This window comes from Chlamydotis macqueenii, chromosome 3, assembly GCF_036417535.1.
Source record: "Chlamydotis macqueenii isolate bChlMac1 chromosome 3, bChlMac1.mat, whole genome shotgun sequence".
NCBI lineage: Eukaryota > Metazoa > Chordata > Aves > Otidiformes > Otididae > Chlamydotis > Chlamydotis macqueenii.
The window spans coordinates 107917362-107940691 of record NC_141558.1 but is presented as its reverse complement, the minus strand read 5'-3'; the positions used below and the strand labels follow the sequence as shown (position 1 = coordinate 107940691).

The window sequence follows — 23330 nt, the reverse complement described above, 5'->3', positions numbered from 1 at the left end:
ACAGTTAGAGGTCTGGGATTCCTCCCACACTGAGAAAAGCTCTGAGGGTGGCAAAATACTCGTGCTGTGTATTACAATCATTCCGATGCTCTGCCAATTCTGAAGAGGAGATGAGTGCAAGAATATATCTGCAACTGTGGACAGCCATGGCCTTACTAAGTCACGACCAACAGAGGAGAACAACCACTCCTACTATTGACCCAGATACCCAAAGCCAAACTGGCACAGTAAGAGCAGGCACCTGCTGCAGCTGATTAGAGCAGAAGGATCCTTAGAGCTCACAAGGGTCCTTCACAGACTTTACTTTGCAGAGTGGGTCAGGTTTTTAAATTCTGCTCACTGTGCAAATAATACTTAAGAAAAAAAAATAAAAATTCTTCCTACTGGTAGACTTGTCTCCATGTAAGTCTTATTCTGACTGGTGCTATCTACAGACAACTCCTAAAGATTTAATTTCAACTTCCTTACTGTATGAGCTGGGCAGTATAATTTAAATAGGGTAGTGGCCAGTGAGGAAGAACTAGCCAGATTCCTTCGGGTTCATTTCCAGATATTAATGTTTCAGTTTTTTAATAGAGCATGTTGCTCCTACAGAGAGAGACTGTAATGTGTGTTCCATGTGTTAGCTATTTGTCAACAGAAAAATACAGAGCTGACTTTTTTGACAGAGTTTTTGCTTGTATGACTTTTTATTCTAATGACCAACTTTCTGCAAGTTTTTGTGAGAACTATCATCTGCTTCATTAATGCAGTGAAGTGGTGGAGAAAAATCGGTGAGGCTGATGGCATCCAGCGTTTCAGCTCAGCAGGAGTCTCACACAGCTACCCTAGCAGCAGGAACTCCTGCCTGTATCTCCTTCACCAGTCCCATGAAGCTAGGCATTGCAGAGGAGGATATAAACTGCATACCAGAACAACTCTTCTCAGCTCTGCACGCATGTTTGTAATGAAACAGCTGCAGCTCTTCCACAAATCTCCAAATAATTTTCAATTACCACATTTTAAAGATGTGAATCAGTCCTGATGAGCTGGCACAATATTTTATATTCTACACTAAAACCTGAAGAAGAAAAAGCAAACCAAACAAAACGAACAAACAAAAATCCTTGACCTGCCATCATAGAAACAAACCCACAAATACCTCAAAGCATGGTATCAGCGATGGTGTGGGTTCACTTCAGTGAATGTGTGAAAGTAAATAATAACACTGAACTTCTCTGCAGAGAGGTGGGAGTACAGATTATACGGGAATATTGTTTCTCTATCCAAAATGAGAAATGTACAAATCTAGTGCATGAATTAGGTGAATTTTAGAGCTGATAAACACTAGCTACCTTGCGCAGTGCTCACTGGGTATTACAGTACTCTGAAGGTGTTTCTTTAGATTGTTACAGGGGATTATATACGTGAGTATGTGCCTACATTGATGAAAAATACATCTGATGAAGCTGGTTTTTTTCTTTAAAAGGCTTAAACTTATTGAGTCATTCATCTGTTTGATGCCACAAATACCTCCATAATGAAATTAAAATAATTTATTAACTAATTGATGGATATATACGCTTTTTCCTACTTGACTATTATGTTTTGGTGACTTTGTTAGCATTTCTTTTTACATCTGGGAAAACACCATCACTGACTAAAAGCCAAATTTAAGATTTTCATTTAATGCACAACTTCGAATGAAAGCTGTTCACAGCTGGAAGGGACTATTTCATCTGCTTAATTATCATTGTTCTTCAAAACTCACCGATCCATGGTTTGGATGGATTTGTGTAAGACTAGGCAGTAAACACTCAATTAAGCAGACCATGTGAATCTGCATATAGATTTTTACATTAGGATTCTACAGTCATTTCAAATGATTCAGAAGTAATTACGTGACTGACACATGATGAATCAATATGTATGCACGAAGCCATCAGATGTACAATGCATATCAGCAACAAAAGTAGGATATATGCCAAGAAGTGGTATACATAACACTACCCAGCAACAGAATAGTCAGTGATGGCTTGCATATAAGCTACCAATTAACTGTGTGTGCTGGTTAACTTTCAAGCTAACTGCTTTTTACTTGTCTTCACTGATACACACGAAGTGGCAGAATCCGCTCTCACCAGATACTATGTGAATGCTGCGATATTCAAGTATTGGCAAGTGAACAGTTAATGTAGTCTGAACAGTAATCTCTTTGGGTTATGCAGACCTCTCCCCTCCTCCAAACAATCCATCAAAACACAGAAACAGAAAACAAAAGGCGGTTCTCTCAAACCAGAGTGGGTGAGGATTGCTAGAGCAAGCTGATGAGGCACCTGGGCACATTCACCTCAAAGCTGTGGCTGATCTGGGGTCCCATCACAGTCCTATCAGATCAGAGTAAGATTGTTGTTCTGTGTAAAAGTAAACGTTTTACTCTCCAGGCCAATATATTGGGGGAAGGGAGAGAATTAAGTGATGAGAGCAGAGTCCCATCACAGATGTGCATGGTTTGTTTCAGTCAGGGTTACATCCTCTCTTACTCCACTTACTGTGTTACAAGGTTAAAATGGAGTAGCATGGAATATTTTCATAACAACTTGGATTTTTTTAAGTGAGGAACATGTGCTACACAAAATTAAAGCAAGACATCAAGAAGATTAAGTGTTTAGAGAAGGGGAGGAGGTAGTGGGGGAACTGCAACCTTCAAGGAAAAGGGAGAGAATCCAGCATGAAAACCAGACAGGCTAAGAGGACAGATTTGTGTTCCTGAAATGCTTATTATCATTTGAGAGAGATGACAGCAATCAGGAGAAAAACTATGAAAAAACAAACCAAAGCTCATGAACAAGCTGAGAAACATCTCCCCTGCTATCTACGTTATGACAGAAGCACCCCGCCACACGAGAGTAGTATCAAAGATGAACTAGATTATTTCCTTTGAGGTGAGTAACATGACGTGATTTCTTCAAACTGACTTTTTCTGCATGCAAGAGAGGTACAATTGCAGAGCCAGCTCCTCCTCATGCCAAACTGACAGAGTCAGGAAATCCAAAAAGCACTGTCAAGGTGCACCATCAGCATAGCTGGCCACCATTCAGCAAATGAGAAACCCATGTGACAAACTGCACATTATGAAATATTCCCCCAAATTATGTGAAGTCCTTGATGAAACCTAGAGCCTAGATAAACTCCTGACAGCCTTTTTTATATACACATTAGAGACAAACATCCTCCTCCAAGCTGGAACAGGAAAAAATAAAGGCTGTTGACCGACCTGAATTTGGATGTCACTCTCAAAACAATCCTTTCACTTGCTCTGTGATAGGGTCAAGGTCAATGTCATAGAAGCACGGCCTTGTGGGCAGTCCTGGCATGGTGCTCATCTGTGGGAACAATAAAAACAAAGTTATGCTCCTGCACCTGTAAGCAAATAATCACTCCACCCATGTAAATTTCAAATTAAGAGAAAGGCTGGATTCTTCATCATGGACTCAACCGTAGATGATCATCACATTTGTTGGTTCCATTAAAAATGTCAGGCTTGGTACTTTTTAGCTTCATCTTTAAGTGAACACTTTTAAAATATAGGAAAGGGAGAACAGAAACCACAAAATACAGGCTAGCACAGCAACCTAAGAATAAACTCCTTAACAAAATGGAAGACACTTTGGGACTTAATTGTTCCTCAGAATATTTATCCATTTATATCTACTGGGAAAAAAAAAATAAATCAGACAGCAAAGGGCAAGGACATACTTGCTCAAATTCACCTGGTGATATGACTGTGTTGAACTCAGACCTCTCCCACAGAAAACCAGAATATAGGAGCAGAATTAATCGCAACATTTTCATGATTGATTCCTTAATGTGAGGAACAAATTGAACTAGTTCAACTAAACATACATGGATTACACTTGAATCCTAATTTAGTAGTTAGGTTTAGCAAGTTGAGATACGAAGCTAAAGCAACCCAATTATCTCGAACTATGCGTAATTACGATCCTGATCTAGCATGAGGCACTGGTATCTGCATACTTTTAAACATGTAAATAGCTTCATGGACTTAAATTACACAGTTAACCACAGCTCTGCTCATGCTACTTATACTATTATTGACAATTGGCGTTTTAGCCTCAATTAAAACATATGAGTGGCGTGGAACTCCTCTTGAGGTGCTGGTCCACAACAGCTTAAGCCACTTTAAATCGGAAGCACCCCACCTCAAGACTCCCTCTTTCTCCCTTGTGAAGGAGATGTCTGGAGAGCAGGTTCAGCAGAATAATGCAATTTTTTTGGATCTGCTTCATCTTCTGTTTCAGCACTTGAGCCACGAGGGGCTTCCAGTGCCAGCACTAGCACAGGGTAAAGGCTGTGACAGTGGGGCAGTTTTAAGGCAGGACCAGTTTGGAGCAACCTGAACCACTTTGGATTCACACCCTAAGTCTTTCTAAGATGACAGTTAGAAGCTCTGAATATCTCACCATATTTCCACTAATTCAAGGCACTCTAAAGATAGCATTTGGGCTTAGGGACTCCATAAACCCTTTCGATATTTTAACCTCAGAGGTGGAGGATGGCCCTGCTATATTAGGCCCTGTATTAATACCCAAAGTGATGAAAGACATTACAATCTCTGGAAATGAACCTGGAGTTCAACTTAGCTCAACTGTTTGTTGACTAAGAGCCTTTAAGCATTAAAACAGATGCTAGATTTTGAGGAACAAAATTTTAGCTGGGGCAAGTCAGAAGAGCTAGTTAAAGCTCTGACCCCAGTGGTTAATCTGACCCCAGGAGGTAACCTGCAAATGTGGCTGTGTAGAAAAAAATACAATGACACTGGCTTGAGTGCCAGAAACACTCCAACTGCAATAACCTAAGGAAAGGTTCAGATTAGGGTATGTTTTCATGATGTGAGCTGAAACCTGAGGCTGAAAGTTTCACCCTGTGACTCCCCTGGGATGATCACCCCTTAGAGCTGGCTCTGGCACTCAACTGCAACCAACATCATTCAACACACTGAACAAAGGAAAATATAAGTTCTTGTGGCCAGGGTTGGTCAGCTGATGAATTAAATCTCCTTACTGCATGACTGGGTCTCCACCAGGCCCCTGGCTTGCAGGGGAGCAGGCCATGGCCAGCCATCACCTCCCAGCAGAGAGCACAGAGCTGAGCGGTTTCCATCCTCCCTAATTCCCCAAGGAGCACAGCTGAGCTATGGTGTTTTCTCTGGCCAAAGGCAAGCTCTAACAGGCTAATTGGTCTCAAAAGAGGAAAAATACATGACCACCATCCTAGCTCCTCCAGAGAGCCAGATTTACAGGCCCTCCTCGGGCTGGAGCAGGCTGTATTTCTTTATGTCTGTTCTGCTGCATATCCAGTGACTGAGTTAGCACAGCATCTCCCTTAGCTTCAGCTTCGCTCCAAACGCTCGTGTAATGTTTCCATTGTGGGAACACAAGCAAACTGTAAGATCTCTCCACCGCAGTCTCATTTACTCTGGAGAGCTCTGCTGCCATTTCAGAAGTCAATCTCATGTTGGGAAGGGGGAAAGGACCTTGGGGAGCTCAGTACTGGTGCAGCCATCATCTCACTTGAGAGAAAAAACAATGCAACAAGCTCTTCTAGTGGACTCAGTACATTTCCTCTGTTTTTAAATACAGTCCTTCCTGCTCTTTTGTTATTGCACACAGTAGGATTAAAAGACAAAACTGTCAGTTTGCATTGACCAAACCCTGCCACTGACTGCATGACATCATTCTATTGGCTGACATTGTCTTGGCATCTTAGCTAAGTGCTAAAACGCCTTGTTACTGTCCTTTGTCCGTTGGCCACACTGGTTGCAGTACTACATCATTAGGGTTACTGAATTATTTTCTGTCTCAGATTAATCCCAGTTTCTGAGTTAATGCTTGACAAGAAAATGCCTTAATGAATTACACCTCACCGGGAGGGGAATGAACAAATTGCCAAAGACAACTTTCTGGTTACTCTGTGTGTGACAGTTCTACATTCAAAAGTAAACTCCCAAATTCCAGGTTCCCCTCTCTCTCCCTTTTTTTTTTTTTTTTTTTTCTTTCTTGGAAGCTTGGCCAGTCTTCATTTTCCCTGTATCATAAAACCAAGAGTCACTTTAGGGGAGTTTTTCCTTATTGTTTTTTAAAAGAAATGTTAAAAACCAATTCCTACATGTTTGGGTTTTATTTTTTTTCATAGGTCCAGTACTACATCAGTGTAAATTAACTGTATTAACTAATGGAAATCTATTACATCTATGAAAAGTGAATATCAAAACATTTTTTTTTTGCCAGTTCAGGGAATATAACTATTCTCATATTGAAAATTTAATTGACGAAAAGGAATGAGTTCATCTGAATTAAAATTATTGCACTGTAAAATTAAGTACGAGGCAAAAATACCACAGAGAAAACACTTTGGGACCAATACCTGTGTGAATTATAGAGTGAAAATAAAACACATTCTGTCATTTTCCCCATGGCCCAGACTTCCCAACAGGCAAGGCCGTTTATATTTACGATCATTTCTCTCTGCTCTCATTATTTGGACACACAGAGGTAACATGCAGCAGAATCTATCCCTTTTTCATTACTTCAAGGTCAATAGGAAGAGACGACTGGCTGGCTGAGGAGATTACTACCGATTATTCCCTCTCCAGCCCTCCATTTCTCTCCTGCAGCCAAAACTGCAGAAGAGAAAAGAGGGCTCAGTCTGCTGCGAGGCTGAATTGAGGCTTCAGATGACTGGCTTTTCACAGGGCTGAGGACTCAGAATGATCCTCTTCCTTCTCACTGTTTTATACAATCATAGAATCATAGAACAGTTTTGGTTGGAAGGGACCTCTAAAGGTTATCCAGTCCAACCCCCCTGCAAGGAGCAGGGACATCTCCAACCAGATCAGGTTGCTCAGAGGCCCATCCAACCTGGCCTTGAATGTTTCGAGGGGTGGGGCATCTACCATCTCTCTGGGCAACCTGTGCCAGTGTTCCACCACCCTCATTGTAAAGAATTTCTTCCTTATACCCAGACTGAATCTACCTCCCTCTACTTTAAAACCATTATCCTTTGTCCTATCACAACAGGCCCTGCTAAACAGTTTCTCCCCATCTTTTCTGTAGGCGCCTTTAGGTACTGGAAGGCTGCTATCAGGTCTCCCCAGAGCCTCCTCTTCTCCAGGCTGAACAGCCCCAACTCTCTCAGCCTCTCCTCACAGGAGAGGTGCTCCAGCCCTCTGAACATCTTCGTGGTCCTCCTTTGGACCCTCTCCAACTGGTCCGTGTCCTTCTTATGCAGGGGGCTCCAGAGCTGGAAGCAATACTCCAGGTGGGGTCTCACTTGAGCAGAGTAGAGGGGCAGAATCACCTCCCTTGACCTGCTGGCCATGCTTCTTTTGATACAGCCCAGGATGCGGTTGGCTTTCTGGGCTGCAAGTGCACATTGTTGGCTCATGTTGAGCTTCTTGTGCACCAGTACCCTCAAGTCCTTCTCGTCAGGGCTGCTCTTGATCCATTCTCCTCCCAGCCTGTATTTGTGCTTGGGACTTCCCCAACCCACGTGCAGGACCTTGCACTTGGCCTGGTTGAACTTCATGAGGTTTGCACGGGCCCACCTCTCCAGCCTGTCAAGGTCCCTCTGGATGGCATCCCTCCCCTCCAGTGTGTCGATGGCACCACAGATCTTGGTGTCATTGATGGACTTGCTGAGGGGGCACTCTATCCCACTGACCATGTTGCTGACAAAGATGTTAGACAGCACCAGTCCCAATACTGACCCCTGAGGAACACTACTTGTCATTGATCTCCACTTGGACATTGAGCTGTTGACCACAACTCTCTGAGTGCGGCCATCCAGACAATTCCTTATCCACCAAGTGGTCCGTCTGTCAAATCCATGTCTCTCTAGTTTAGAGACTTTTCCATGATCTTGAATGAAGCCATTAATGTGTAAGTTCACAGGCTGGCCTTAACCCTGGCAGGCATGACCCAGAAGCATCCCTCTCCCTGCCCTAAGTAACTGAAGCCTAGATTTTTGTGGGTGGGGGAATGCTAACCTGCCCCACAGCTGCAGCACATACCATACCTGCAGAGCAGCTGGCAGACTACATTTGCCTCTCCAAGGCTTTCTGAGATGACTACTTACTAAAACGACTTCATTTCTAAAACTTAAAAAAAAAGAAGAGTGAACAATGAGAGAAAATACACCTAAAACATAAATAACTTTGGCAATTAGCAGGTATGTACAGTATGAAAAAACCCACAGAAATTTACAGTCATACAGCAGCTTGCACGGCACCTCATACAAGATACATCCTTTATATATTGCACAGAGATCAGCACAACTCTCCACGCTAATATAACAACATTTAGGTCACAGATTGGTAGCTATACAACATCACAAGGCGTGGCTGTGAGAAAAGAGCAGAGTAAGAAGCAGTGAATGACAACACATTATTCACTGAAGACCACAAACTGAAAGTAGGTGGCTGAAACAATCAGCCCTTAATTTGACCAAAACTGTTACTATGGCTGGGAGAAGGAATATATAAAGCATAAACTTTGCACCTTAAGACTTAATGCAATTCATATGAATGCTTATGCAGGGGAAAAAAAAAAAAAGAAAAAAATTTTACAAAGAATTCATCCAGCTGCTGCCCAAAATATAACATTTAGGATTTAATAGGAACTAGTTTTGTAGGAACTCACTGGAATGAACCATAAACTTCAACTGTCTACACACCCATGAGAGCAAATGAACTGCAGAAAGACAACGTGAAAAACACAATGTGTATTATCACTACGGCACTCTTATGTTTAGGAGGCAAAAGCAGCAAGTCACAGGCCCTGGTCCTCGTGGGGGACTTCAACCACCCTGACATCTGTTGGAGAGACAACACAGCAGGGCACAGGCAGTCCAGGAGGTTCCTGGAATGCATGGACAATAACTTCCTCCTGCAGGCGATAGAGGAGCCGACAAGGAGGGGTGCCATGCTCGACCTTGCGCTCACCAACAGGGAGGAGCTGGTGGGGGATGTGAAACTAAAGGACAGCCTTGGCTGCAGCGACCATGACATGGTGGAGTTCAAGATCCACGGGGCAGCAAGGAAACTACATGGCAAGCTCTCTGCCCTAGACTTCAGGAAGGCGGGAGGCGGCCCTGGAGGGAAGAGGGGCCCAGGAAAGTTGGTCCATATTCAAGGAGCACCTCCTCCAAGCTCAGCAGAGGTGCATCCCGATGAAAAACAAGTCGGGCAAAAAGGCCAGGAGGCCGGCGTGGATGAGCAAGGAGCTCCTGGACCAACTGAAAGTGAAAAAGGAAGCCTATAGTGGGTGGAAGTGGGGACAGGTAGCCTGGGAGGACTACAAAGAGGCTGCACGAGTGGCCAGGGATAAGGTAAGGAAGGCCAAAGCCCTGGCAGAACTGAATCTGGCCAGGGATATAAAATGTAACAGGAAGAGCTTTTATAGGTACGTAGGGGACAAAAGAAAGTCCAGGGTAAATGTAGGCCCCCGCCAGAAGGGAACTGGTGTCCTGGTTACCCAGGACATGGAGAAGGCTGAGGTTCTCAATGACTTTTTTGCCTCAGTCTTCACCGACAAGAGTTCCTGTCCCACCGCCCAAGCTGTAGAAGGTGCAAGCAGGGACCGCGAGAATGAAGAACTGCCCATTGTACTCGAAGAGCAGGTTCGGGATCATCTGAGGAACCTGAAGGTGCACAAGTCCATGGGACCTGATGAGATCCATCCGCGGGTCCTGAGGGAACTGGTGGATGAAGTTGCCAAGCCACTGGCTATCGTATTTGAGAAGTCGTGGCGGTCTGGTGAGGTCCCCGATGACTGGAAGAGAGGGAACATAACCCCAATTTTTAAAAAGGGGAATAAGGAAGACCCAGGTAACTACAGGCCGGTCAGCCTCACCTCTATGCCTGGCAAGGTCATGGAGCAGATTCTCCTGGAAACCATGCTAAGGCACATGGAGAGCAAGGAGGTGGTTGGTGACAGCCAACATGGCGTCACCAAGGGCAGATCGTGCCTGACCAATTTGGTGGCCTTCTATGATGGGGTGACGGCATCGGTGGACAAGGGACGAGCAACTGACATCATCTACCTGGACTTGTGCAAAGCTTTTGACACTGTCCCGCATGACATCCTTCTCTCTAAACTAGAGAGACATGGGTTTGATGGATGGACCACTCGGTGGATAAGGAGTTGGCTGGATGGCCGCACTCAGAGAGTGGTGGTCAACGGCTCAATGTCCATGTGGAGACCGGTCACGAGTGGCGTCCCTCAGGGGTCCGTGCTGGGCCCGACCCTGTTCAACATCTTTGTCGGTGACATGGACAGTGGGATAGAGTGCACCCTCAGCAAGTTTGCCGATGACACCAAGTTGTGTGGTGCCGTCAACACGCTGGAAGGGAGGGATGCCATCCAGAGGGACCTGGACAGGCTGGAGAGGTGGGCCCGTGCCAACCTCATAAAGTTCAACCAGGCCAAGTGCAAGGTCCTGCACCTGGGTCATGGCAATCCCAGGCACAAATACAGGCTGGGCAGAGAACGGATCAAGAGCAGCCCTGAGGAGAAGGACTTGGGAGTGCTGGTGGATGAGAAGCTTAACATGAGCAGGCAATGCGCCCTTGCGGCCCAGAAGGCCAACCGCATCCTGGGCTGCATCAAGAGAAGCGTGGCCAGCAGGTCGAGGGAGGTGATTCTCCCCCTCTACTCTGCCCTGGTGAGACCCCACCTGGAGTACTGTGTCCAGTTCTGGAGCCCCCAACACAAGAAGGACATGGACCTGTTGGAGAAGGTCCAGAGGAGGGCCACGAAGATGATAAAAGGGCTGGAGCACCTCTCTTATGAGGACAGGCTGAGAGAGTTGGGGCTGTTCAGCCTGGAGAAGAGGAGGCTCCGGGGAGACCTGATAGCGGTCTTCCAGTACCTCAAGGGGGCCTACAAGAAAGATGGGGAAAGGCTGTTTAGTAGGGCCTGTTGCAATAGGACGAGAGGTAATGGTTTTAAAATAGAGGGGGGTAGATTTAGATTAGAAATTAGGAAAAAATTTTTACTATGTGAGTTATAGAACACTGGAACAGGTTGCCCAGAAAGGTGGTGGAGACCCCATCCCTGGAAACGTTCAAGGCCAGGCTGGATGAGGCTCTGAGCAACCTGATCTGGTTGGGGATGTCCCTGCTCCTTGCAGGGGGGTTGGACTAGATGACCTTTGAAGGTCCTTTCCAACCCTAACCATTCTATGATTCTATGATTCTAAGTCTGAGGATCAGCTGTACTCCTGGAAATGCACAACTGGTGGAAGATAAAATACGATTTTAGTTAAGAAAGTCTGAAGGCTACTGTTATTTATATTAGGCATTTATGATCTTCCAGAAGTTTACTTACATGGCTAAACAAAAAAAAAACCATAGGGAGCTTCCTTACAAAAGGAGGATGCCAGTTACTTTTAAGGAAGCTATATGAAAGTGCTGTTCCACACTCTCTCCAAGAACACCTCCGTTGTCACTGGAAGAGCGACTAAGTTGAGTTTCACTGGAATTTCATTTCAATTACAGTTACGTGTTGACTTATCATTTTAGTTGGCCATAAGGTCTATGTAACCACTGCAGAGTCAAGCACTAAGACTCTGCTAGCCAGGGTTGTTGTGGTCCCAAGAGGAATTATGTTGCTTCGCTTTCTTTTTTGTCATACAAGTGCCTATCAGTGGTTGACACATCCCGCCTTTTACTTCAAGTGTGTATACATACATACCAATATATATCTATATATTTTTTCATTTATCTGTATGAAAAATCCTAATAGGACCTGAGATCATCTTAACTGGGTGTCGTAGTTCAGCCAGAACCAGGACACTGGGTTAGCAAAATGGCATGATTTGCAAAACAGACGGTCCTGAGGACTGCACCCAACTCATGTTTAGGGTCTTTTTAACCTACAAGATGTGCCTGTTTTACAGGCATAGAATAGTTTCTAAACATAGAAAGAAAACCAGAGGACTCCATACTTGCACAAAGTAGGGGAAAACAGATGATTAGAAGATATAAAAAAAACCAGCAATCAGCTTATTGAGGAAACCTCCCTATTCTGTGACTTACAGAGTTAATGTTGCATTTGACAAGAACTGCAAGTAATTCACATTATCTAATTGTATCCTTTTGTTAATTAAACAAGTTAAGACAACCCACAACCATTTCAAACCTGAAATACTGCAGAAAACAGATGTTGTTTCTCAAGAGAATCGAGCATACAAATGACTGCGGATAACTCCTCAATAAAATCTGATGGGGTGAATTGCACATCCCATACTCCCTCAGCAAGAAACAATACAAGAAGAAACTAAAAAATAGTGTTATAAACCCGCATGCATTGTGTTCAACGAGCCAGAATGTGTTGGAATCCCGAGGCGCGGCACGAAGGACCTACGCTTCAGGATTTCAGTAACGTTTCCCAGGGTGAGTTGGAGCTCTGAAAGACAGATCCACTACCAGAAATTCGCTCCCCTGTAGTGCATCCGTCAGTCTCAGTGCAAGCGAAGCTGAAAGGAAGAGCCTTCCTCTGTTCTTCTGACGAAATCCCTCCAGGTCTCCAAGCTTGCCTGCCTTTAGGCACTCTTCATCTCCAGTGTCAGACTACTGCCACTGACACCTGTGGTACTGGTCACGCACTGGAAGCTGGCACCAGGGGAGAGAGAGATGAACAGTCACCTCACTGCACTGAGTGACTGGAGGAATGAGATTTTATTACTGGATGCCTCAAGGTCCCTGCACTCTCTGTTTTAAGCCTGTACTTGCAAATTTGTCGTGAGACTGCCCATGCAATGAGGGTAGTGGGTAGGACTACACCACTCTGAAGCATGCAACTGTGCAAACACTTCCAGTAAGCAGTCACTTATTTCATCTTCAAGCTAGACTGTCCTACATCGCACACTGGCACTCAGTGTGCACTGAAGAGGAAAACTAGCGCACAAAAATTAGGCAGCGTATCCTATGTATCTCCAGGATCAGCTCATAGTTCGTTCCATAGAACTGGAAAATTCCCCCACTCTGCGGAGCTGCAGACCTCTATCACTTCAGAGGTAGTTCGTGTTTTGAACAACAGAAGAAAAAAAATTTTTATGAAAATGACAGAAAAGAGTAATTAAGAGCACAATACTGTTTGTCTTAACTAAAACAAATACAACAGAATGAAATGTCTAAAACAAAATATGCACAATTTAGTCTGCACACATACCCCCCCCCCACCATTAGAGAGGGGAACACCACCATTCCGAAGACCGAACTGATGCTCAAGTGACCTTTCACCACCTCTTAAAAGCAAACAAACCTCAGACTCTCACATCAGGAAAAGCAGATGCAAAATGGGGGCAAGTTGGGGCTTCCCTGGAAAAGTATCAACCTTTAAAAACAAACTAATAAATTCAGCCTTGGAAATGGCAGCAATTTCTAAAATTCTACTTTAATAGCTACATAATGCTTAAGAAAATATTGTCTCATTATTTTTCATTGCCTGAAAATAACAAGGCTTTTTAAAAGCAGCTAAGCAATGATCTCTAGTCAGTGTTTAAATAACAGTTTATACATTTTAATGAAAATTTGCCAAACCTGATGATAGCCAGAGGAGGCAGGGAGAGTGAAGACCTTTTTTCCTTCTCAGGAAAGCTTTAACAAAAAGAGAACTTGTTGCAATGTATAAGAACAATCACAGTAAGAAACCCAACACATTAGCAGCTTTCAAAATGATCAAAATAATGTTTGAAAAGATGCTGATGCTGCCCTGACATACGCTGTAGTATTCCTTGCAATAAACGGCTCTGTTTCCCTGGCATGCTTCATACCAGGTGCAGAAGTCCATCTGGCATCAATTTTTCTATTATCATTGTCTCCTACTTCCATGTTTCCACATTCCTGGCAATTGTTGGATTTTGTGAAAGGATTTACAAGAAGAAAATGCATGGACATTTCTCCTCTGCTATCAGTATCTGGATGAAGTTATAAAAGGACTGAATCTTGATTATACAATCCTAATTGATCTTGCTGCCAGGTGCTCAAGTGAGGCAGATGTAGCTTGTGCCCTGTTACATTCTCTGAGGGATTTCCAGGACCTTACCATTTACTTGTCTTGAGGCAAATAGTCTGAATTCGAAAGTGATCTCCTGGGCACCCTAAAGAAAAAACCAAAACCCACACAACAGTCCACATCTGTCCAGTACAGCTTTTGGAGAGATCTGTGGAAGCAGAGGATGAGAGGAATTGGTCAATGCTTGGTTGTCCAAGTTCTTGCTGAATGGGTCAGCATAACACCACTGGAACTCAAATGTTGCTGTTAGGGATGTGCTGAACCACTGGAGACCCAGAACCAGCATTCTGCTAGTTATTAAGTAAAATATTTAGGCATAGATGTAATCTGCAAAAGAATGAGCAATTTCTCCAATTAAGCACAACATTTGTGACTCAGATATATGACTGCAGTTCCTCTCAGTGGAGTTGTCTCAACTCATTTTCATCTTAGAATTTGTAAAACCATACTTGAAGCAGAAGAAAAGGATCCCCCTAATAACAGCACAATGAGATCTATATTTTAAATTTTACTCAAAAAACACATCTCTCTCTCTCTGAGGTAGCATGTTAGATGGTGTTAGTTTACTGTACTATTTTTTCATACCATCACAACACAGCATGATGTTTCACAGGGTATTCAGAGCTCTTTTCTGCCTTAGATAGGTTAATCACTAAAATAAATACTATGAAAATGAAAGCTACAAAAACCAAACAAACCCCAAACAACCCCTTTCCAAAAAAACCCCAAACCACTGAGGAGATAAAGGGGGAGAGAAAAAACAGGGCTACAAATTCCAGGTGACTTGTTCCAAAACACCTCCCTCCATCCCAGCCCACTCAAATCCATTTCCAGGAGTAATTGCTCCCTTGGCCAAGGCCTACATCCTGACTTTCCTTTCCCCCTTGGGCTTTTGACAGAATCCCTGGCAGAGGATTCTCTCTTGCTGTCTTTTGTACAAAATCACCTCCTCAGCCAGAAAAAAAATCCTTCCCTCCAGCTCACTCCTGATGTTAGAGGCTCCCAGAGCTGTTCCCATTCTTGACAAGTGTCCAATATATCAGACAGTGCTGGAAACACGCCTCCGAGGGAGTAAATCCAGAGGATAAAGGCACTCCTCTCATATGCTGTTTCAGCAACAGGAATATCTGAAGCATTTGATGTTCATGGGTACATAATCCTCCTGCTTTGTCCAGCGGTCAGGTCTCCTGGTGAGCAGGAGGTGACCAAGCTGCACCATTCCTCAAACACTGGAAGCAAGTCCCACTTTGTGCTCTTGATCTTCACTATGCCATTTCATAGAATCATAGAATCATAGAACGGTTAGGGTTGGAAGGGACCTTCAAAGGTCATCTAGTCCAACCCCCCTGCAAGGAGCAGGGACATCCCCGACTAGATCAGGTTGCTCAGAGCCTCATCCAGCCTGGCCTTGAACGTTTCCAGGGATGGGGCCTCCACCACCTCTCTGGGCAACCTGTTCCAGTGTTCTATAACCCGCATCGTAAAAAATTTTTTCCTAATTTCTAATCTAAATCTACCCCCCTCTATTTTAAAACCATTACCTCTCGTCCTATTGCAACAGGCCCTACTAAACAGCCTTTCCCCATCTTTCTTGTAGGCCCCCTTGAGGTACTGGAAGACCGCTATCAGGTCTCCCCGGAGCCTCCTCTTCTGCAGGCTGAACAGCCCCAACTCTCTCAGCCTGTCCTCACAGGAGAGGTGCTCCAGCCCTTTTATCATCTTCGTGGCCCTCCTCTGGACCTTCTCCAACAGGTCCATGTCCTTCTTGTGTTGGGGGCTCCAGAACTGGACACAGTACTCCAGGTGGGGTCTCACCAGGGCAGAGTAGAGGGGGAGAATCACCTCCCTCGACCTGCTGGCCACGCTTCTCTTGATGCAGCCCAGGATGCGGTTGGCCTTCTGGGCCGCAAGGGCGCATTGCCTGCTCATGTTAAGCTTCTCATCCACCAGCACTCCCAATCCATTCCCCGCCAAGCCTGTATTTGTGCCTGGGATTGCCATGACCCAGGTGCAGGACCTTGCACTTGGCCTGGTTGAACTTCATGAGGTTGGCACGGGCCCACCTCTCCAGCCTTTCATTTTGTTTAAAAGCTTCATAACTTTCATATGAGACTTACCTTGCTGGTCAGACAGTCTGACAGTTTAACACAGGAAAGCAAAGAGCCTCGCTTACAGCTCAGAAACTGGACATGGTGGGCAGCAGCAGACTATGTGAAGCAAACGTGTGCTCAGCATGCAACAAACTCTGGCCTTCCCAGTAAGCCATGCTAGGAAGAGCATCAGGAGCATCATCCAGTCATTTCAATGACAAACCACAACACAGAGAAATCCCAAAAGATTGCATAACTATGCTGAACAAAAGCACATTTAACTACTGCCATACTAGCCCTCTTGTTAAAATTAACTAGATCCACTGACATTGGAGCAAGTAAAGATCCCTAAGAAACATCATATTAGGCAAAGATGATGTGTGTGTGTATATATATACATGGGAAGAACCGCTTCTGAAAAACATAAAGGGATTATAGCAAAGGACCACTTAAAATCAGTTCTTTTTAATTGTTAAATCACCAAACTGGCTGGGTCTCATTATATGATTTAAATAAGTGCCAGTGGTGACCTTTATTATGTCAAAGGGTATGAGAATTTTAGAGAACATCTGGAGCAACAGCAGTTGAAAAAGTGGAAGAGGTGACTATACTTCGCTAATCCCTTCTGAGTAGACACAATCTAGTTTTCACTACTGGGAAACAATAAAACCTAGGAAATAAATTTCACAGGTGCAATTCAACTTTCTGGTTTATAGCTATCATGGGAGATTTTGGAAAGAAAAGTCTGGGCACTTGTCTCCAAAAAATTATCAACTATAGTGGGCATCAACCACTATCACTCTACCATCGTCACGGAGCAACCTTGACCTGTGAGCATCTCTACTCTCGCTAGGTCAAGTTTCCATATCTACTTTCTCAAGTCACTTGTTGTTTGGATAAACAATTTAAATGATTTGCTCTTTGTAGCCCTTAACACACATCATTTTGTGACAAACTGAAGCAAACAGGAAATAGACAATCACAGACAAGCACCTTACATGGTAATTCTGGATGCCGCTGCTTTCTAACCATATGCAATTTCGTCCCACCTCTCTCTAGGCAAATGGCTGTTTCAACGCTACCTTAGCTGCACTGAATAATTCAGAAACTTTTCCTTTCTACTTGTTCCTAGCCCAGAAGATCCAGAATGGACCCAGCTTGCTGGATATGAGGACATCAAATTGTTCAAGTGTCTAAGTAAATCACATTATTCAATCACATTATTCTAAAATTGTGTCAGAATGTACTGTGGTTCCCTTTGACAAGGAAGCAAATAAAAAATGAAGGATATTCTTTAGATCAGCAATTTTCACTCTATAGTCTATTGACCCACTATTTTAAGAGGTCTCCAAAAGGCTGCTAAGAAAAGCAAGCCTTGAATAACCTACACTGGAGCTCACACTTCTGGAAAATGAAGGAGCATAGAAATGCTTTGGAAAAGATGGAAAGCCACTGACTTGTGATGCACCGGTGCCTTCAGAAAAGCCACCTTCTTTGCAAGTTTTCTGAACTGCACTAATAGCTGTAAGGAAAAGGGAAAAAATTCTAGCCATGAATGCATGACTTAATTCTCTTACTGCAATACTGATTTTCAAAGTTTCTCTAAGGAGACACTAAAGCTCTAATTTCTGCTTACTGAGAGAGAGCCATGAGTTAACAAGCTGTCAGGTAGATTTAATTTTCAAAGGAAACCAGACAAAATTTTGTTAACTTATGGAGGGCACAATCTTTATCCTACAAAAATGCATCCTTACATAATATAACAAAGATTTGTATTTTTATAAATACAATTATTTTCAAAGCACTTACAAATATGAATTAGATACATTAAGCACATCTGGGAAATACATGAAATAAGGCCTCTATTTTAAAAGGTGAGTGAGATAGGAGGCAGAAAAAGTTAAATGATTTGCCAAAAAGGAGCCGAGGTGCTGCCAGGAGAATGGAACTTGAAAATGGTAACTCTGGTTTTCTGTTAGTCTCATATAACTGAAACAAAAAAATAACTATGCTAACTAGTTACATTGCAGGAAACATCTTTTTCTATTAAATAATGAGGACTTCATATCAGTATTTTTCAATGAAATACAACTTCCTCTATTTCTTACACTTTGCTCTGAAGTACTCTGAACTTGCACTCAGTCACTTTTCTAACCACAGTTTCTGCAATATAACAAAGGATAACAATATATCTGTATAAACAACAAAAATGTTAAAATGTCAATTGAAAGCAAACATATTTGGAAACTTACTTTTTTTCAGGCTGAAAAACAAACCGACCCCCCAAACAGATGTTTTGTGGGTAAGTGTTCAGTATTTTTCCCAAATGAAGCATGTGAAAGGATAAAAAAAGTGGAAGGTAACAATGAATTTCTGCATCTCAGCACAAAACAAGGTAACACAACTCTTTTCTGTTTGATGTTTTGACAAACATCTAATACAGGAATGATAGGTGAGCCGGAGCGTTCTACCTTGGGCGCAGCCATGGACTGTGCTGCCATCTCATCCCCAGCATCCCACTCAGCCCTCGGGATTCCTGTAGTTATTCTCCTGTGAAAATTGCTTGTTGTTTATTTGTGGGGAAAACTCTGCTTTATCCTTGTGTCTACGTTACATTTCTCCTTTGTCAGACTGCTTAAATACTGACTGTGAAGCTATTTTAAAATTGATTCTTTTGTGAAAGTTAAGAAATTTTGTTTTTTCTTTTTCCCAGAGAAATGTAAAGAGACAAAGAGCTTCACAAACTTGGAGGGAGCTTATTTGTGCTGTCACAAACATGCCTTGATCCCATTCTGCCCACATTACCTGCAGAGAAATTGGTTTCCATGTCTACTCACTGCATCACATCTTTACCGCGGGTGCCAAATACAATGGCATTGATGCTCTTTCCTACAAACTGGATCAGAGCTCTACAGTCAGCACAGCTCATTCAGGGTCTCAGGCACACAAACAAACCTGACAAATGCAGTGCCAGCCCCATAATGTTGTTTCTCTCTGGTGCATAGGAAAAAGGCTTCACTACTCCCTGCGTGCCACCGCATGTTCTCCCTCCTTTGTGCTCCTGCTGCTTGGCTGCAACTGTGTGTGAGCCTGCAGGACAGCGCGGAGCACGAGCCTGGCCACAACCGAGAAATACAGGAATGGGAAAAACGTTGTGAAGTGCTGAGGAAGGTGGGAAGTACCTGTATCTACTTTGCTGCATTCGTTTGTGAAACATTGTGTTTTATTTTCATTTGATTTAGTCAAGTAACAAAAGCTTCTAGTACCTTGCTTTCTCCATGTACAGAGCAGCAGGGCATTGTGTACGCATGGAAAACTGGCGCACTGTGATCAGTTAATACAGAAGTTACACACTTAAAATAGGCAGAAGGCAGGGAGGCAGCGTGCCGTATCACATCAGAGCAAAAAAAAGAAGTGTGGCCAGCTGGTTGAGGGAGGTGATTCCGCCCCTCTACTCTGCTCTTGTGAGACCCCACCTGGAGTATTGTGTCCAGCTCTGCAGCCCCCAACATAAGAAGGACATGGACCTGTTGGATTGGGTCCAGAGGAGGGCCATGAAGATGATCAGAGAGCTGGAGCACCTCTCCTGTGAGGACAGGCTGAGAGAGTTGGGGCTGTTCAGCCTGGAGAAGAGGAGGCTCCGGGGAGACCTTATAGTGGCCTTCCAGTACCTAAGGGGGGCCTACAGGAAAGACGGGGAGAAACTCTTCAGCAGGGCCTGTTGTGATAGGACATGGGGTAATGGTTTTTAAATAGAAGGAGGTAGATTCAGACTGGACAGAAGGAAACAATTTTTTACACTGAGGGTGGTGGAACACCCTCTGGGAACAGGTTACCCAGAGAAGTTGTAGATGCCTCATCCCTGGAAACATTCAAGGCCAGGCTAGATGGGGCTCTGAGCAACCTGATCTGGTTGGAGATGTCCCTGCTCCTTGCAGGGGGGTTGGACTAGATGGCCTTTAAAAGTCCCTTCCAACCCTAACTGTTCTATGATTCTGTGATTCCGCGTGTCCCAGGGTTTTGTCTCTGACAAGTGTCTTGTGCCAGGTGCTTTATGGAGAAAAGCTAAAGCTGTAGAGGTTGATAAAGAAATCTTTGTCCAACACTGGCAGCTGATAACTGACTGAACCCTTGAACACCATGTTAAGTGCTTTCTTCAAATTACTTGCTTATATTAATTACAGCCCTGCATAGTGTTGATGGCCATAACCTTTTATAAATCTTGTTAAAATTCTTGGCCTCAATGGCTTTCCTGTGTTAATGACTTCCACATTTTAATCACAGATGAGAAAGTATTTCCTTCTTTTATAGAGGTATTAATACGGATGCCTGGCAACGTCTTTTAGCAGACCAAAGAAATATTTCAAAGAAAAACCGGTTTCCAGGCAGCACAGAGACAGCTTCAGATAACCTTTAAATTCTGCATAACAGCACAGGGACATAATACAGGTATAAATAAAAGTCTATGAAATTCACAAGACTTCAGACGTTACAGGTACAAATTTTATGTGAACACATCAACTTAAAAATTCTTGGCTTTCTCAGTCTATCAGTATTAGAAAGAAGTTGACATGTCAAGAGTACTAAAACTGCTTCTGCATTAAAGAATGAGAATAATCCAATAAGCTTGATTTAAATGGAGAGAAACAAAATGGTCAAATTGCTAAAGAGTATGAACCTATTGCCAAATTGATTTGGGGATAACACTAGAGCTCAGATAACAGCAATTAGCTTTGAGCACACATTTCAAATTAGCAAGCCTACACAAAACACATCATATTGTGTGCAAGCTGATGTTTAAAAGCAGCTTCAGTACCGTATTTTCAGCAGGGAATGCCTAAACATTAATGTGTGGCTGTTTTATAGTCTCTGTAACATCCTTCTGCTTTTTAAGATTACTGTCTAGTTACTTACCCACTAATTTAAATTTTAGCTGAAAAAGATACGTTACATGAATTTTCATTTTTATGGAATGCAGATTATAATGCAGAAATAACTTGGATTTTCCCTTTCTTGTGAATAGTATGGCATGGCTCCTCCAGTTAAATTGTAGCCTTTGAGTTTCAACAAGCCAGCTGAAGTGGCTGTGATGTCATATGAATAAGGATCTTTACTTCTTTGTGGATCTGCTGGGATTACTGGAGAGGGCAATGAGAAACCTGGCAGACCCTGAAAAATACAGCACAGGTCAGGAAGTCATTTCTGAGAGCAGATGTTTGTTCTAATTGCATTTACAGATGGAGGCCATTCAAGGGGAAGCTGGCATTTAACAGGTACTGTACTCAGATTCATTTCACTGTCACTGAGGCTACCATTAAAAAAAAAAAAAAAAAAAAAAAGATGACTTTTACTGAGAGAGAAGGGAAAACAATTACATACTCAGGGCACAACTCCAAATAACCTAGGAGATGCTCTGTGACATCCTTATTACTCATTTCCTCTCATTGGATTTTGACCCTTGCCTAGCTCAATCTAGTATTTAAGGCTTATGGTCTCTTTGCTAGTGAAGACCCCTCAGAAAGCCACAGCAAGCAAAAGCCAGCCCTTCATACCACTCTCTGGTCAGAGAGGGCTGTGGCGGGCAGGGTGCAGGTGCCCAGGCTCCTGTCCAAGGCAGCACAGATTGACGGCTTCCAGAGCACGGGCACCTGCACCCAAAACTGCTCTGATGAGAGGGGCACAGATGCAACCCCACCTGCCTGGCCACGCTTCAGTTCACCAAAGGGCTGCATGAGATTTAGGACTCTGATTAATCAGCAAGAACGGTGGGGCTTGGAGCAAAAGATGAGAGGGACACTCCTGCTGTTCATTTCCCTCAGCTCTCGGGGCCCAAATATCTCAGTCATCTCTCAACCAGCTTCTGGACAACAACAATTTTTTTTTTTTGGAGTGATATAAGGCAAACCGAAACCAACAAAGGCTTACCTACAAAACACTAAATATAGTAAACTATACCCGCTGCGGAGCTGATTTACAAGCCGATGAGACATCCCTTCACCCAGGGCACCACCACCGCTCAGAGAGGCAGGGGCTGATATGGCTTCAGCAATATGATTTTCATTTGCAGACACATGTCTGTCAGAACCCTAAATCTCATACTGTATTACTTTTGTGACTGATATTACATGTGTCTGGAAAGAATCAAAGGGCAGTCAGTTGTCTTGAATCCGGGAAAATTTAAGCATTTTTCTTACTTAAGTGTCAAAAAATATTAACATAATTTTGTACTTTATAAAGTGGAAAGACTCCAAAACCAGGCAGTGTTCCATCTACCTGCAGTGGTAAGTAGAAGAAATTTCTTTCCCATCTGGGAGAATACTGCAGCTCCTCATGAAGAATGTCAGCAGCACGCTGTCATGCTGAATTTTCCTCTACAGTATGCATTTGGTTTTGAATCAATCCCAGAGAAGACACCAGACAACATCAAAACAGAAGCCTTTAATTGCCCCATAAAATGAAGATGACTTTATCCCCTTAAAGCTGAACTTTTATGAATATATCCCTGGAAAATGGTACGCCATTAAACCACTAGGCATTACACTGCAGTTATCTGGCATTCATCTTGTGTACTACTATTTTTTTTGTTAAACTGTATTGGAAATCATGTTAAAAGGCCTACAAGAAACCACATTTTTGGATTAACATGGCTTTTGTATCTGGGAAACAGAATTCAGAACACAACTTTAATGAAATGGTCCATTTGGCCTAAACAACCCAAGGAAAGAAAAAAGTTGCTATCCCTTTAGAAAATGTCATTTTAAAACATATCAGATGTTTTCCAGTTGCAAGGTATACATAGGCTTGGCTAACATTTCACAGGGAATTCAGTTCACCCAGAAAAAAACCACTTTTATCCTGGAATAAGAATGCCCACAGCCAGATGTACTAGAACAGCCATTCTGCTTAAATTTTAATGGTACCTCCTTCCAGCACAAGATGTGTGCATGTGTGCGGTGGGCCTTTGTGTTCAACAATTCTCCCATCCCAGTTTCTCTCTTTTTAACTAGGGAGCAAAGCGAGTCTCCCAGCTATGCCCATTTTGTAAAGCACAAGTAAAGCATCAGGAAAAGGCATTTAAATGATTTGAAATTATTGCTGATGTTTCTTTTATAAAAAGGTGAAGGAATCTGTTCTCAGTACAGACTTCTGCAGCAGCAGATGT

The 23330-nt window shown here is 43.3% G+C and overlaps 1 protein-coding gene across 1 annotated transcript in view; it reads right to left on the bottom strand.

Moving 5' to 3' along the window:
* MTHFD1L (methylenetetrahydrofolate dehydrogenase (NADP+ dependent) 1 like) overlaps positions 1-23330 on the bottom strand; it is a 158262-nt gene that overhangs the window by 2006 nt on the left and 132926 nt on the right. The window contains exon 27 of the mRNA XM_086745151.1: positions 3257-3365. Within this exon, the coding sequence (XP_086601277.1) occupies positions 3276-3365 (90 nt within the window). The 3' untranslated portion in view covers positions 3257-3275. The remainder of the gene's footprint in view (positions 1-3256; positions 3366-23330) is intronic.